The sequence below is a fragment of the Porites lutea genome, chromosome 4 (assembly GCF_958299795.1).
Source record: "Porites lutea chromosome 4, jaPorLute2.1, whole genome shotgun sequence".
Lineage (NCBI taxonomy): Eukaryota > Metazoa > Cnidaria > Anthozoa > Scleractinia > Poritidae > Porites > Porites lutea.
This window is the reverse complement of record NC_133204.1, coordinates 16,876,550-16,891,695: the sequence shown is the minus strand read 5'-3', so window position 1 is coordinate 16,891,695 and position 15,146 is coordinate 16,876,550. Positions and strand designations below refer to the sequence as shown.

The 15,146-nt window shown below is 40.3% G+C and overlaps 1 protein-coding gene across 1 annotated transcript; it reads left to right on the top strand.

Moving 5' to 3' along the window:
- The first annotated feature begins 209 nt into the window (after window positions 1-209).
- LOC140932713 (organic cation transporter protein-like) lies at window positions 210-14,045 on the top strand. The gene is made up of 10 exons (XM_073382222.1): window positions 210-398; window positions 2,988-3,287; window positions 4,256-4,484; window positions 5,377-5,575; window positions 7,972-8,190; window positions 9,333-9,467; window positions 11,056-11,150; window positions 11,424-11,535; window positions 11,968-12,040; window positions 12,309-14,045. Exons 2-10 carry the CDS (start codon window positions 3,000-3,002, stop codon window positions 12,498-12,500), a joined length of 1,542 nt encoding a protein of 513 aa, XP_073238323.1. The 5' UTR covers window positions 210-398; window positions 2,988-2,999; the 3' UTR covers window positions 12,501-14,045.
- Window positions 14,046-15,146: the final 1,101 nt, after the last annotated feature.

Sequence of the window (15,146 nt, the reverse complement as noted above, 5' to 3'; positions counted from 1 at the left end):
AATGATGACATAATTTCTGCCTAAGGCCAGGTCTGAAAGTGGAAAATGACATTTTTCACACCAACCAAGAATTCCCAGGAGCAGCCCCCCCCCCCCCCCCGCCCGCCCCCCGGAACCCACCGCACGAAAATATTTCTTAGATTTGGGGGGTAAACAACTAAAGCAAACGGTATTGCATATTACTGATAGATAGCTTGTCAGGCCAATGGGATAAATCTAGATAAACTTTTCATTGCCTTCAACAAATATTATTCACGCTATTAGACCTAAAATAATCTCGTTCCCATGAAGCTTAGTGCGACTACTCTTAAAATATACGGGCGCCGTTGTTTGACAGATTCCGTCGTTTGATGATTGAGGCAATACGGTGAATCACGCACTGCTGTGTATTTCTTGTGGTAAGTTAGTTGCAAGTTAGCTGTTAATTTAAATTGAGGGACGCTGACTGGAACTGACGATTGTTGTTTTAAAAAGTTTTATAGGAGAAGTTTTTTGCCAACGGTTATTTGTACTAAGGTGAAGTGTCTGACGCATTTGATGAATATCATGATCGATTATCTATGATCAACATTAATTACAGCATCTTAGAAATCTAAACACTTCTCTGTCGCTTAACGAAACAAGTAGCACCAGGGCAAAACAAGAAAAAACATTGCATTCTTTTGCTAACTAATACTTGCAACCCTTCCTGACGTTTACTTAGCGATTCGATTCAGACAAATAATCCGGTTATTTAGTCCCAACTGGCGAATCAGTGACCTCTGTCTTATCTTATTCATGTAATACCTCAAGCCTATTTTGTTTTGTTCATTGCCCTTACCTTGCCTTGGCTAAATTTGAAACATTTTCATCACGTTTCAACATTACCAGGACTGGTGTAAGAGGCCAAGTCGAGCTAAACGAAGTATTTCAGACATTTCTGTCTTTCATTCTTCTTTTGGCTCAGGTTCTAGATAAGTCATGCAGCAACTGTCCTCTTTGTCAAGTGTTCTGGAATTTTATTTACGCTGTTTACAAGGGCATTTGGCACAAAATGATCTAGTTGACATTTAATGCAATATACATCATTTCACGACTTCATCACACTCATTACAAAACGTTCATTAGTTGTGTTTTAGTTAATTTTTCTTTCCAGTTAAATTTTATTTTTCCTTTGTTATTGGGTATGATAATGAGTTTGAAACAAAGGAAAAATAAAATTTAACAGCAAATTAGAATTAACTGCAACATATGCATTCTTCTCCGCCAAAGCCTAGCGTGACCTTATATCGTTATTTATCCGATTCATCATTGCTATCTTTACTGCTTGACAAATATTTATAGTATCCTGTTAATTAAGACAGCCAAATACAATGCCGGATCCAGACCCTTAGATAAGGGGGTGGGGGGGGGGGGGGGGCGGTCTCCGAAAAAACCCTTAGATAAGGGGGGGCGGTCTCCAAAAAAAATGTTTTCGTCCCTTCGGGCCTCAGTTTGGTCTAAAAATAAGGGGGGGGGGCCGGGCCTCCCGGGCCCTTCCCCTGGATCCGTCACTGAACTATCTGAACGCCTGGAACAGGCACCAGTGACTTTGAACAAAATAAGAGACTGCTCGCAGTCTAGGCTATATGTTTTGTTGGTTTGTGCTGAGTGCACTTGCACTATAAAGACACCAGCCTTACCATGTACTATTTTCTTTTACGGAATAATATTTGCCATCTGACCATTCCTTTCTGGGACAAGTAGTCGCTTATTTTTCTCAGAGATTGTATTCAATTACCCCATTTTCCCCCAAGTCTTCCGCCACAAAATCACATGATACACATGAAATTTTCAGAATTTTACTTGTATTTTCACACTTCTTGCGAAATTTGACATTCATTTCCTCGGACTCCCATGAGAAATTTTCTTTGGTGTTATTACAGATGACTAATTACATCTTTAGCCCTTGAAAAATGCAAAGAAAGAATGCAATGTGCTTTAAATTATTCTGGTACAAGGTTTTTGTCCACTGAATATTAAAATTAAACTGAAATTACTCAATTTCCTGGTGGGTTCCGTTCACCACCGAATGCTTCCGCGGTTTGCTCCCAGCGATTTTTTTTGTCTGGGAACTCAAACATTATTTTCTGTTGCAACTGAAGTCTGGCGGGTAACCTGCTGGATCTCAGTTGAAACATAAAATAATAACGTGATCTCGCAAAACCTCCTCAACAGTCTGGGCCACATGGAGTCATATTTGTATATTGAAACTGAAATCAAGTCTGTTTGCGCGCAGTTGTAACTCGACTTTATGCTTAGGGAGGAACACTTATCGAAGAGAATGTGAGAGGCCGAGCATAACGCTTCGGAATCAAGTAGAGTTACTGATAAAAAAATGTATGAATTGACCACTTTCAGACTGAAAACCTCAGCTAGCTAGTTTGACTTGTGGAGAATCTGAACTTTAATATTTTAATTTCCTTTTTCGCTATGTAAAACAACTTTTGCAGCTTTCTCAAGGTTTAGGTCATGAGTAAATAAATTATCAGACCAAAAACCTACGCAAGTCTTGTGTGGCAGTACAACTAGGAATTAATATTTTCCAAGATACCCTGACAAACTAAAACAACAGTCAGCTGCAACAGTTTTTAATTATCAGAAAGAGTAAACTTATAATTAAGTATCGTGTTGAAAATAAGCTTGCCTTCCCGGGACAAATAAATAAAATCGCTATCATTTAATACCGGGTATGAAAATCTTTTAGACTTACATATAGGATTGAAATCCTTATTCTAATTCTAGTTCTTCTTAATAACCAAGACAAGACGTCAACCTTTTGAAATTAACCAAAAAAGAGTAGTATTGCATCCCAATTTATTTTCCTCACTTTTATGCCTACGGAATATATCTGTGACTGTGAGAACAATTTTTTTTTTATCCAGACCTGCGCTTTTTCAACAAATGATATATGTTTAGCTTCCAACGGCTTTTCTCCTTATTCATTGCTCTCCGTGTGTCTATTGCAGTAATTTGCAGTCATGGGCCTTACTGTTGACGATGTGTTTGAAGAGATCGGCAGCATGGGCAGATACCAGTACACCCTTGTGATGGTCATGGGTTTAATGAAGATGTTCGGGTACGCTTTCCAGGCCATGATCTCGACATTTCTGAGTGCCGAACCTCCTTGGCGATGCAAAGACAACAGCACTGTCTGCAATCTCACGGGAATCTTCAAACCAGGGGACGATAACTACGACTTTCGCTGCTCTATTTCTCGCCATGATTGGGAGTTTGACACCAGTAAATTCAACTCAGTCGTCTCTGAGGTAGTAAAAAAGTCTTTTTTAGTTTATTGACATCACTGTGGTAACGTTCAGTGGCTATAAATTAATCACAAGGACTTTATTTCTTGATGGACAATTATCGTAAGACTTAACCCGGTTGTTAGTTAACCGCAGCAGGATCAGCTAAGTCGGTAGAACGCTTGACTGCAGAGCGGGAGGTCGTGGGTTCGATTCCCGGGACCGGACCAACACTCAGGGTCTTAAAATGACTGAGAAAGGAAGATACTGCCTTTGCCCGACAAATGGCTAGACCTCCGCGTGGCTCGGATAACAACGTAAAATGGCAGTCCCGTTTCTAGTAGGAGACGTAAAAATAGTGTTCCCAATTAGTGCTTTCGTGCTAAATACGTTGACACTCAAATAAAGTGCCTTATTACTCTTTCATCGCTTCTTGTCTCTTTAAAATAACCAAATTAACCTAACTTTTAAAGTCAAAATTATTGTATAACTTGCAGTTACGAAGGAAAGGAATCCAGAAGTAACCACTTGGGTGGTACGTTAGTACATACTAATAATATCAGCACTACTCGAAGCATTGATAAAAGTCGTTGTTTCCTGGCGCCATTTCTTTATTGTTGTTTTCTTCTTCTCCTTCCAAAGCAGTATTTATCCAGGCCGAGTTCCTAGAAAGATGGTTAAGTTTAACACAGGATTAAGCGAAATTTTAAGCACGGTTTTCTTGCTAAGAGCATGTAACTCAAGCTCAGCAAATGCTGTTCAGCCTTTACTCTGAGACACAGTAATGATTTACATAAAATGTTGCTCTAAGCAATGCATAGGAAGGTAAATACAAAAAGTGGATCAAAATCTTAATCCTGGATTAGCGCTAATCGGCCTTTCAGGAACCGGGCCCCGGTTTTTGTTTTGCCTGAGACAACTGTAGTGATACGGAGACGAATTATTTCAAGACTATTTTTAAGTTCGTATTTTCCTTTTTCCTTTCTCATTAGTGGGACTTAGTTTGCGACGTATCAGCTCTATCAAGTCTCACCCGATCTGTTTTGTTCCTGGGGTTTTTGATTGGCGTTCTTCTTGGAGGATTCCTTTCTGACAAATTCGGCCGCAGACTACTGGTTTACATACCGTGCTCCATGTGTAACGTTTTGGCCTTACTTGCGTCGTTTGTCCACGTTTACTGGCTGTACGTTCTTCTCAGGGTTTTGGTTGGTGTCTTTGTAGGTAAGAAGGACTTGTTTCAAATAGGGTCTGGAAAGGGAGGTCCTGATCCCGCATTCCCGCATTCTCACATTTTCCCTCCGCTCCTTTTTTTTACGAGAATCCCGCTTCCCGAACTTCCCTCTCGTTTCACGCTTCGCGCAAAAATGCCGCGTTCGCCTCGCTCGGCTCATAAAGCGCCTGTTATGCAGGTTGCTACTATTTTCCCCAAGAGCTCTGCATCATGTGCCCACATTTTGGCTTCCCACGTCCCGAGTAGTTGTCAAATTCCGTATCCCATTTAACGTTTTCCGAATCACGCACTGTATTTTGGTCATATCTCGGATCCAGGGAATAGCCTTCCAGACCCGGTTCATGTAGTTTGTTGTACGCTCCATTGTTATAATAATGAATCGATCTCTTCGGAGAAAAGAATCGCCTCTTTTGAGAGCTGGAAGGCGTATTGAGAAAATCTGTGTAATTTCTAAAGAGTTTCACTCAGCTTGAAGACGACACCAAAGACATTATCGTGATAATTCCTACTCGCTATTTATCATTCAAAGGCTTTTTCGAAGCTTTGATTGCCGGTCTATCAATCGTTATATATACTTCACTTTTAAATACGTTTACATGTAGTCTGCTCACACATGGTCTTCTCATGTACAGAAGAGAAAGAATTCTCTTCCTGTTGTTTCGCAGACTGGTCTATGTCTTCGGGAGACAATGGTGGCTCTGCGTACCAAACCAAATAAGCACGTTGGTTGAATGATTCAACCCACCCACTCATGATTGTGATTCATTAATTTCAATATTTTAATTGGTGAAAATCGTCTCTGCCTTTGGCATCGACCCATAGATGATCAGCTCGCAATTGGCAAATTCTTAAATCTCTCCAGTAATTGCTTATTTTCGCTAGGGTGTGGTACATTATGTGCCTACGTTTTGACGGTGGAGTTCGTCGGCAAGCGTCATCGCCATGCGGCGGGAACAGCGTTGTGGTTTTTCTGGCCTACTTCACTGATGATGATGGCCTTGCTGGCTTATCTCATAAGGGACTGGCGCACTCTTAATATAGTCGGAGCGGCCCCAGGCCTTCTACAAATCTTCCTTTGGTGGTAAGTAAACGTTTTTTACAAAATTTACCGTGTCAAAAAGAAAGGGTAGTCCAGCTTTTTAAGACAAGAAAACAGGCGAACAGAGACGCAACGGCCACAAGCAAGTAGTAGGCCCTGAAATAAATTGTATTATTGGGTGCATTTACCCTGGGTGCAAGAGTATTTCTCTCACGTTAGTGACGGGGTGATTCAGTGTCGACCTGAGGCCGAGAGATCTTCGGCTAAAAAGCGATGGCTGAAAGACCCCTGGTTGGAAGACCCATGGATATATGACCCCTGCTGGATGTAAGACCACTGGTGGCAAGAACCCAGGTTAAAAGACCCCTTGTTGTAAGACCGCTGATTGTAAGACCCTTGATTGTAAGGCCTCTGGATGTAACACCCCTGGTTGTAAGACCACTGATTGTAAGAACCCTGGTTTTAAGACCCCTGGTTCTAAGACCCCTGGTTGTAAGACAACTGGTTGTAATACCCCTCGCTGTAAGACCGCAAGTACCAAGGCCCCTGGTTGTAAGACCCCTGATTGTAAGACCAATGGATGTAAGCCCCTGGTTGTAAGACACCTGGTTTTAAGACCACCAGATGCAAAAACCCAGGCTAAAAAAGACGACTGGTTGTAAGACCACTGATTGTAAGACCCTTCGTTGTAAGATCGTAAGTACCAAGACCCCTGGTTTTAAGACACCTGGTTGTAAGACACATGGATGTAAGACTCCTGATTGTAAGACCCCTGGTTGCAGTAAGACCGCTGGTAGTAGGACCGATGGTTGCCAGACTCCTGGTTGTAAGAGTTTTGGTTGTAAGACCACAGGCTGAAAGACCACTGGTTATAAGACCTCTGATTGTAAGATCCCTGGATGCACACCTCTGGTTCTAAGACCCGGTTGTAAGACCCAAGGTTGTAAGACCCCTGGTTGTATGAACCAAGGTATTAAGACGTCTGGTTTTAAGACCCCTGGTTGTAAGACCCCAGGCTGTATTAAAACCCACAATCGGCGACAAAATGAGTTGAGACACTTCGCCCAAAACTGGGCTTTTTTACGTTTTATTAACTTCAAATCGAGGAAATATTGCTTTCCTCCCCCATCCCCTCCGTGCAATGTTGTGCCCTTGTTCTAGCTACCTATAGAAAACAACAAACACCCCAACTTTGAATGGAGGGGACAGGGGAGGGGTGCGGATTCTTTTGTTCTCCGAAGTTACCCTAGTTAAGTACAATGTCTCAACAATTTTGTCGCCGATTGCAGGTTGTAAGACCCCTGGTCGAAGACCCTTGGTTTTAAACCCCTGGGCTGAGTTGCTCAAAGCATGGTTAGCTTTAACCATTGGTTAAGCTGTATCAAAACCAATATGTTGTCAAGGTATTAAACGCTGGTTAACGCTAACCATGCTTCGAGCAACTGGACCCTGGTTGTAAGACCCCTGGTTTTAAAACCCCTGGCTTTAAGACCCCTGGTGGTAGGACCCCTTGCTGTGAGACCCCTGGTTTTATGATCGCAGGTTTTAAAAGCCCTGGTTGTAAGACCACTGGTTTGTAAAACCCCTTGTTGTAATACCCCTCCCTGATTGTAAGACCTCTAATTGTAAAACCCCTTGTAAATTACCTGGTTTTAAGACCCCTGGTTGTAAAACCTGTGGTTGTAATATCATTTGTTGTAAGACCCCTGGTTGAAAGAACCCTGGTTGTAAGACCCCTAGATGTAAGACCTCTGGTTGTAAGACTTCTGATTGTAAAACCCCTGGTTGTAAGGGCCTTGGATGTAAGAGTCCTTAATGCAAGACCCCGGGTGGTAAGACCCATGGATGTATTTTCCCTGGATGTAAGACATCTCCCCTTAAGACTCTTGGTTGTAAGACCCCTGGTTGTAATATCCCTTGTTGTAAGACCCCTGGTTGTAAAACCCCTCGTTGTAAGACTCCTGTATGAATGACCCCTGGTTGTAAGATCCCTTGATGTAAGACCCCTGATTGTGAGACCCCTGGATGTAATACCCCTGGTTGTAAGTCTCCTGGATGTGAGACACCTGGTTGTAAAATCCCCTGGTTGTAAGACCTCTTGTTTTAAGACCCATGAATGTTTAGCTTTTCGTCGTAAGACTTCTGTTTGTAGGGAGCCCTGGTCGTCAGGCATTTCGATGACGCGATGGATTTGACTGGCCTCGTGGTTCATAATCTACATCCTATATGTACAGGAATCTTCTTTACGTGGAGGTTTTCTTCTTTCCCTTTTATTTTTGATGCGTATCCTTATTAGGATCCGAAAAGTGGGTAGCTAAGTTAATTGGGCCATTGCTGCGCTAACTATTTCTCAAGTGACCGGTTATTTTACGCTACAGTAGGCCACATGGGTACCCTGTGACCTGAGGGTGTTTTGACTGTATTTTCCTCATTTTAAGGTATATACCGGAATCCAGTCGGTGGCTTTTAGTGAAAGGCAGAGCAAAGGAAGCATCGGAGCAACTCCTAAAGGTCGCCAAGGTTAACAAGAAGGAAATGCCCAAAGACAAGCTAACTCTTGTAGACGAAAACCCAACACAACAAAGACTTGGTGACATCCGAGACCTGTTCAGTACCTCAACCATGGTGACCAGGACCTTAATAAGCTGGTTTATTTGGTATGAGCATCTTTATAATAGATAATTTGTTTCTTTGCCTACTTCGTTTTTTTATTCCCAGTGTACCGAACGTGTCCTCCTCAGAACGACTTCGATCATCTGTAAAGTTTGCAATTAACATAATACGGAATATTTGGAGTAAGAGATTACGAAGTTGTGAGAGCACTTACCTCTCACCAATAGAGGAGTTCACGCTCATAGTGGCATTATGGGTATTTAGGGCAAGATAGCGGGAAATTCAAAGATTTGTATTAGAATTCAAAGTCAGCTAATTCTTCTTGAATTTTTATATTTGATGCTTTGTCTTTGAAAAGAGCAACTTACGAGTTCAAAGAAACAATACACTAAATCTGGAGTGCAAAAAAGTCCGTGATCAGTCTTTAGAAAACCTTGACTTTCCCATACATTTTCTGTAATTCGACAGTATCACAACTAAAGAAAAATGTATGGAAAAATTGAGGTTTTCTAAAAACTGATCAGGGACTTCTTTGCACTCCAGATTTAGTGTATTGTTTCTTTGAACTCGTAAGCTACTCTTTTCTAAGAGAAAGCATCAAATATATGAATTCAGGAAGAATTAGCTGACTTTGAATTCCAATACAAATCTTTGAATTTCCCACCATGCATCTTGCCCTGATTACCGATGATGCAACTATAAGCATGAATTCCTCAATGTGGCACGGGTTCAAATCCCGACGTCGACGCCATAAATGGGTTAAGTTTGTTGTTGGTTCTCTCCCTTGTTCCAAGAGGTTTTTCTTCTGGTGATCCAGTTTTCTCATCTCCTTAATAACCAACATTTCCAAATTTCCGTTCGATCAGGATTGGTAGACGAAGAAGCACTATGTGGATGTGCTTCCTCTAAATCGTTATTAATCCTATTTGTTGATTTCATTTATTTGCCTATTTATGTAAGGTATGTATCTTTCAAACGTTTGAAAGTTTCGTCTCAAAGTCAGTAAGAATTCTGCATGACATAACAATGTTCAAAACAGATATAAGCCATGCAAGGATATAGAGATGAAGAAAGCCGTAGATAACAGTTGGCTCAACTTCGCCAATTAGTTTCCTAGGAAGTACAGTAACTTGGGTAGGGATTCTCAAATCTCGCTTCGGAGACTCGATATTTCTTTGTCCGATAGGTTCGTGGTCACAATGGTGTATTATGGTGTTTCATTCAGTGCTGGAGCTTTTGGCGGGAATCGTTACTTGGTGTTCTTTTTGACCAGCCTCATAGAGATTCCTTCCAACTACACTGCGATTGTGGCGTGTAAAAAGTGAGTTCCTTGAAAATCTCTTCAAACGTGTTGATTGATTGTAATACAGGGTGTAGCAAAAGTTCGTTCCTCTCCTTTATAAGTATGTATTTTAGTATGACTGGACTTGGTAAGCAAATCATTTAAACAAAAGTTGTCTTTCAATCTAATTCACTATTTTCATACTTGTTATGCCATCTGTTGAATCGAATATTCTATTTGTGTACTTCCACGCCCAAGGTGCGCGTGCGCGAGTATTTTTTCCAACCACATATTATTCGTATTTTATAGCCCGAACTACTCGAACTCCTTCCTTGTTTTTGTGACTATCACGAAAGATAAACCCCCTTAATGCAAAAACGTTTACCTACGTGAAAGCATAAGAATGTATGCTTCGATTTACTGGCTTATCTGTTGTAGAAACTGTTAACAAACTGAATAATCCCAATGTTGGATGGTAAACTGATCATGAAGAAACGAAGGGGAAGACGAAAAGTCCTGAATAAAGCGGCTAAAATAGTTGTAAAGAAGGCTAGATACAAAATAGGAGACTCGACGAGGAAGCTCTCAAATAGCTAGCAAGCCATGTCCAGAAAGGGTCATGACAAGCGAAAGTTTAAAATTAGAGGTCCCTGAGATGGCAAAAAATCCCTCTGCTTAGCCTGCCAAGTAACGCCCAGCTCGTCTCCAATTTGTAAAGAAGTACAAAAACCTTGCTGTGGAAGGGGGCCGGGATGATTATCTTTTCTGGGTGAATGCCCAAAATATTTTTTTTTAGCTGCCTAAACTAAACAAATATTGTTTGGGGGTTGAACTGGCTGCTGCGCACCGGTGACAAAAAAGCTCAAAATGGATCATCTGTGGGTCTACACGCTGTATCCCAATCCATGCCACAACGGCTACAGAATGTGACAAAAAAAATAAAAAGGGCATGCCCGTTACTGAAATTCTGAATACATCCTCCATAAAATCCTCTAGCAATTTTATGTAAAAATAAAGTTTTAGTCAAAAGTTATAGTGCATGAAATTAGAGGAACGAACTTTCGGGACACGCTATAGGTCATTTTAAACAAATCTTACATCTTTTCAATGAATGATGGTATACTTGACTTCGATTTTCGGAGTATACGACGGAGCTATACATGTAGTAGTAAAGCTACAATTATGGACAAAAGACTTGGCAGGGACACTTTTGTATTTCTGGGGCGTTTTCCAATTCACAGATGCCCAACCCTCCCCTCACCCCACAAACAAAGTTGGATGCGTGTATTCAGACTTTTTTGCGAGTTTTAACTTTGTATAGGGTGGGGGGTGGGGAAGGAGGGAGACCTGCAAAAGGAAGCACTATTTTATGAGGGAACCCAAAAATTTACAGAAAAATATTAATACTGCATTACAGTCCCAAGAACTTTTGTCTATGATTGTATGACTTTGTGCTCTTTTAAAGAGCTTTTGCAAGAAAATGAAGAGAATTGTGGAAAACATATTTTGGTTGTGATTTACCTAGGAATAGTAAATCATTACCCCCCTTCCGTGCACCCTCGACCCCATCGACACCGATTTAGGCTGTTTGAAATAAAATCAAACCAAGACATCTTTTTCTTTCCAGGATCGGTCGAAAGAAAACCACTATTATTGGACTGATCATTTCTTCTATCGCCTCTGCAGTCGCTGTTCTATTTCAGAGAGATCTGTCAAATACAGGTAACATCTCAGTATTCTCCCACTTGTTTCAGTAACTATGGAAATCAGGAGTCTATGACTATATGGGCTCCTGTGGAAATACAAATTTAAGAGAATCGATGGTAATCGATGACCAGGACAAACGTGAAGAAATATCCTTTGAAGTCTGTCTGGGCAAGCTTTAATCGACAAAGAATTTCATTGCCTAAGTTTTTTCATTGGTGAATAAAACTTGCTTGATTAGAGAATCTAACACTCGTCAAGCTCTTAACGTTTGTTTTCATTCATTTTTAGGTTTTCTTGTTGCAAGGATAATTTTTGCGTCAGTGATCGCCAAGTTTTTTATAAATATGGCCTTCGCCACCATCTACGTATTTTCCACTGAATTGTTTCCAACAGTTGTCAGGTATTGTTGTATTGGATTTTTTCTATCTGTAAGGCTGCGTGGCCATAATAGAGCTGTGGATCTACAATTGGATAGACTTCAGGTCAAGAAGAAATATAGTTCACCCATTCGCTGCGCTCATTCGTGAAATATTTTTCAATACGAGAAGAGAAATTTTGTATCCCCAGCCATGTAATGTTCTGACTTGTTATATAAATACCAATGAAATGCAAAACTATTTCACTTTTCAAAACATTTTTTTGCTGCGAAAGGCGCGATTTATTTAGTAGTTATGGCAACGGTGATCACTTCACGTGTATTTTACGGGTGTCATAAGATCGCATAATAAAATAAAAAACTTCGCCGTTAGGAAGGTTTCTCCTGCTAAACGTCCCTAGCGGAAAGACCAAGAGTCGCATGCTAAAAAATGGTTATGAAATATTTATTTTACAGGAACCTGGGCGTGGGTTCATCCTCAGCAGTAGGACGTATTGGATCGATGGCTGCACCTTATCTTATTTGGCTCGTAAGACTATTCCTGTGTTATCCGGTTATTTTTTATATAAAAAACTAAGAGGACATGCCAAAGTACCGTCGGTATTATGCGAAAGTCCGTGTAAAGCGGGCTTCCTGCCTTAAACCCTGAAAAAGTGTTATTTGAAAAGAATCTTCTACCTAGGTGGACTATTTAGACACCAAGTTTTGTTTTCCTTTTACATTTTCAGCTAAAGCTCATTTTGTTCTCATCAATATCACTAACAACTATTTGGTTGTTTTTGTCTCGTACATTGTAGGTTCGCTTCCATGTTCTCGTACCTTACTCCATCATAGCTGCACTTTGCCTCGCCGCTTCTGTACTGTGTTGTCTTCTTCCAGAAACAAAAGACGCCCCGACTCTGGAAGTGATGGATTCTGTCAAGGGAGACAGCAACTTGGAAACTTTTGAAATGGGTCAACGGGAGGAAATAAATGATGAGAAGAACTAAGAAGCTTCTGCCATAGACATATAAACGTAAAGAACTGCAATGTTTTTTAAGAATTGATTTACACGCTATAAATCGTTATGTCCCGTACACTAAACAGACCAACATAGTATTGCCCGCATGTTTGAGTCACAGATATAGCATTCAATAGACGATTATTAGAAAAGCTGGCTTATCAGTGAAGTCCCGGGCGTTTTACAAACCACACAAAGGTTTGAATATCATGATAAGTTCTTTGGCAATACAACAATAGAGAGAAACGGTCTTTTTATGAGGGTAAAGATTGCAGCAACTTCAGTGTTCCATATTCATCCTCTTTTCATGCTCTTTTGGTAATTAATCGTATTCGAGTTTTAACTTAATTATAATTTTTGCGTTGTATTATCGATCAAAAATGTTGTAGGAATTCATCTTCCTGCACTGCGTTAACGCCCAAGAGGTTTCATAACGTAAGGGTGGGGTGGTTCAACGTTTGGTGACCTGTACATGTGAACGTACTCCTCCCCTTCTTACTCTGGTCCTGATTTGGATACCCAACGGGAAGCCATTATGTGGGTTTTAGTTTTTGTTGGTTTTCGTCCTTGCTCCGATGGGTCTTTTTACTTGGCTCTCTGAGATTGAACATTTGAAATACTTTTTGAAGGTCTATTTCCTGGACTCACGTCATTAAAGCGTCTGATGAGGTCGACTATACCATCAGGGATCGTGATCACGAAATTTAGATACCTGGGGGTACGATGTTCTATCATTAGAACGTCCTCAGTGCGTTTACAACTTGGTTAGAAGGCGTGTCCATGAGCTCACCCTGGAAGTGAACGGCATTGCTTTCTTAGAGACTGCACCAACACGCCGTTGAAGACGTGGAAAAGTGCTCATGTCCTGCGTGTCCTGAAGCGCGCTTAATTTTAGGCCAGCTAAGAATCTAACTCTCCTCATATAACGATCAGTCCGGTAACAGAAAGCTTTGTGAAGTGGAAAATGCCTAACTACGGAATTGGTATCGTTCTTACGATATGCAAGCAACTAGGTTAATGTCTTATGCACTGATAGAGATTTTCCTGTTGTCATAGTGACACAGTTGACCTATTCACTAGGATATCCTGTGATTTTTTTGTTTGTTTTTATACCGATATGTTAGGTTCAAGTAAATCAAATCAGTTGTCTATGATCATTGGTCTCTACGCAATTAATTAATACATGTACGAATTAAATACTGATTGTCTGTGATTGAGTTAAATTTGTGATTTCCTACTTCTTTCCGTGAAAACGGGAAAACGAAGCCGCAACTCGGGTTGCCTAGGTTTGCTTTATAAATCAAATTTTGATGATTAGATCTTAGTGAAGAAAAAAATCGACGAATTTTTAAAAAAGGAAAGGCTTAAGATTTACTCCTAATATACAGATACTTGAAAAGAAAGAAATGATTTACTTCAATTTTATTTTTTTAAAAGTTATTTTAATTAATTAACCAATCAACAAGTAACTTTTACAGAGTGTATTGCTCTCTTGGTTTATATAGTCATGGAAATAAAACTTGTTGTTCTCCGACTGGTCATGTTGTTCGCCGACTTATCTGGTCTGCCTCAAAGTACAGTTGTTCCGTGTGGCCTTCTCCCTTTTCCCAGGCAGTCTGATTTCTCCGCTGCCAGGTACAACACGGTAACATATGGCAAGCACTCCCTCCGCCACTTGGGGCCCAATCTCTGGGGAAAATTATCTCCAGACGTGAGAGAAGTAACCACCTTAAAATGTTTCAAAAACAAAATACGTACATTAGATATAGTTACACTAATGGATAATGGATGCAAGTGTTGTCATCTCTGCAATTCATAGACATATTTGTCATACTGTAAATATTGTTAATGTCATTAATATTTATTTATTTATTTTTTTATACCTGCGCTTATATGTAAACATTTTTTTAATTTAATTTATATTTACTTATTTTGTGTCCCCTAATTAGCATAGGTTTTTAACCTAAGCGAAGAGGCTTCTTTAGACACCTTAATAAAGTTTCATCATCATCATTATCATCACCCTTTCCCTAAAGCTATCATACAAAAACGAGAGGGTGAAAAAACTTGCCCTGTGTGTTCTCCTATCGGCGTTTGGGCAGGAATATATAAACACTTATCTATTGTAGCCTCTTGACCACTGCAATTCGTCTTATTCAAGAACACAAATTAAAATTGATTCATTTGTAGACTAAATTCATGTATGGGCCTGTTTACATGGAGTGGGGGACCCCGGTCTAGTGGGGTTGGTTTCTTTTGTTTTCACGCTCTGGCGGACACAAAACAAAAGAAACCTACCCCACTAGACCGGGATCCCCCACTCCATGTAAACAGGGTCTTAAGTTATTTGAAAAATTTGAATCTCCGCCAATGTGTTGCGTACAATAAATTAGGAGGTATTCAGTCTATGGAATAGATTCATTTTACTTAAACCTTATGTGTGCTATACTACTACATGAAACATTTCTGCAATTTGTTTGGCTTAGAACAGTGGTATTTCAGCTTAATTTGAAATACGTGACATGTGAAAATTACAAACCTTTTGCGGCTAGTAGCATAAACAAATAATAGCGTGATTTGTACGTGATATTTGGCATAAATACCACTCATGATATTTCAAAATTGTCTCTAATTT

Bases quoted from the DNA above. Each gene is read 5' to 3' on its own strand.
- LOC140932713 (XM_073382222.1), top strand. From the start codon at position 3,000: ATGGGCCTTACTGTTGACGATGTGTTTGAAGAGATCGGCAGCATGGGC. The intron at 3,288-4,255 runs GTAGTAAAAAAG...CTTTCTCATTAG, and splicing joins TCAACTCAGTCGTCTCTGAG to TGGGACTTAGTTTGCGACGT. The intron at 4,485-5,376 runs GTAAGAAGGACT...TATTTTCGCTAG, and splicing joins TTTGGTTGGTGTCTTTGTAG to GGTGTGGTACATTATGTGCC.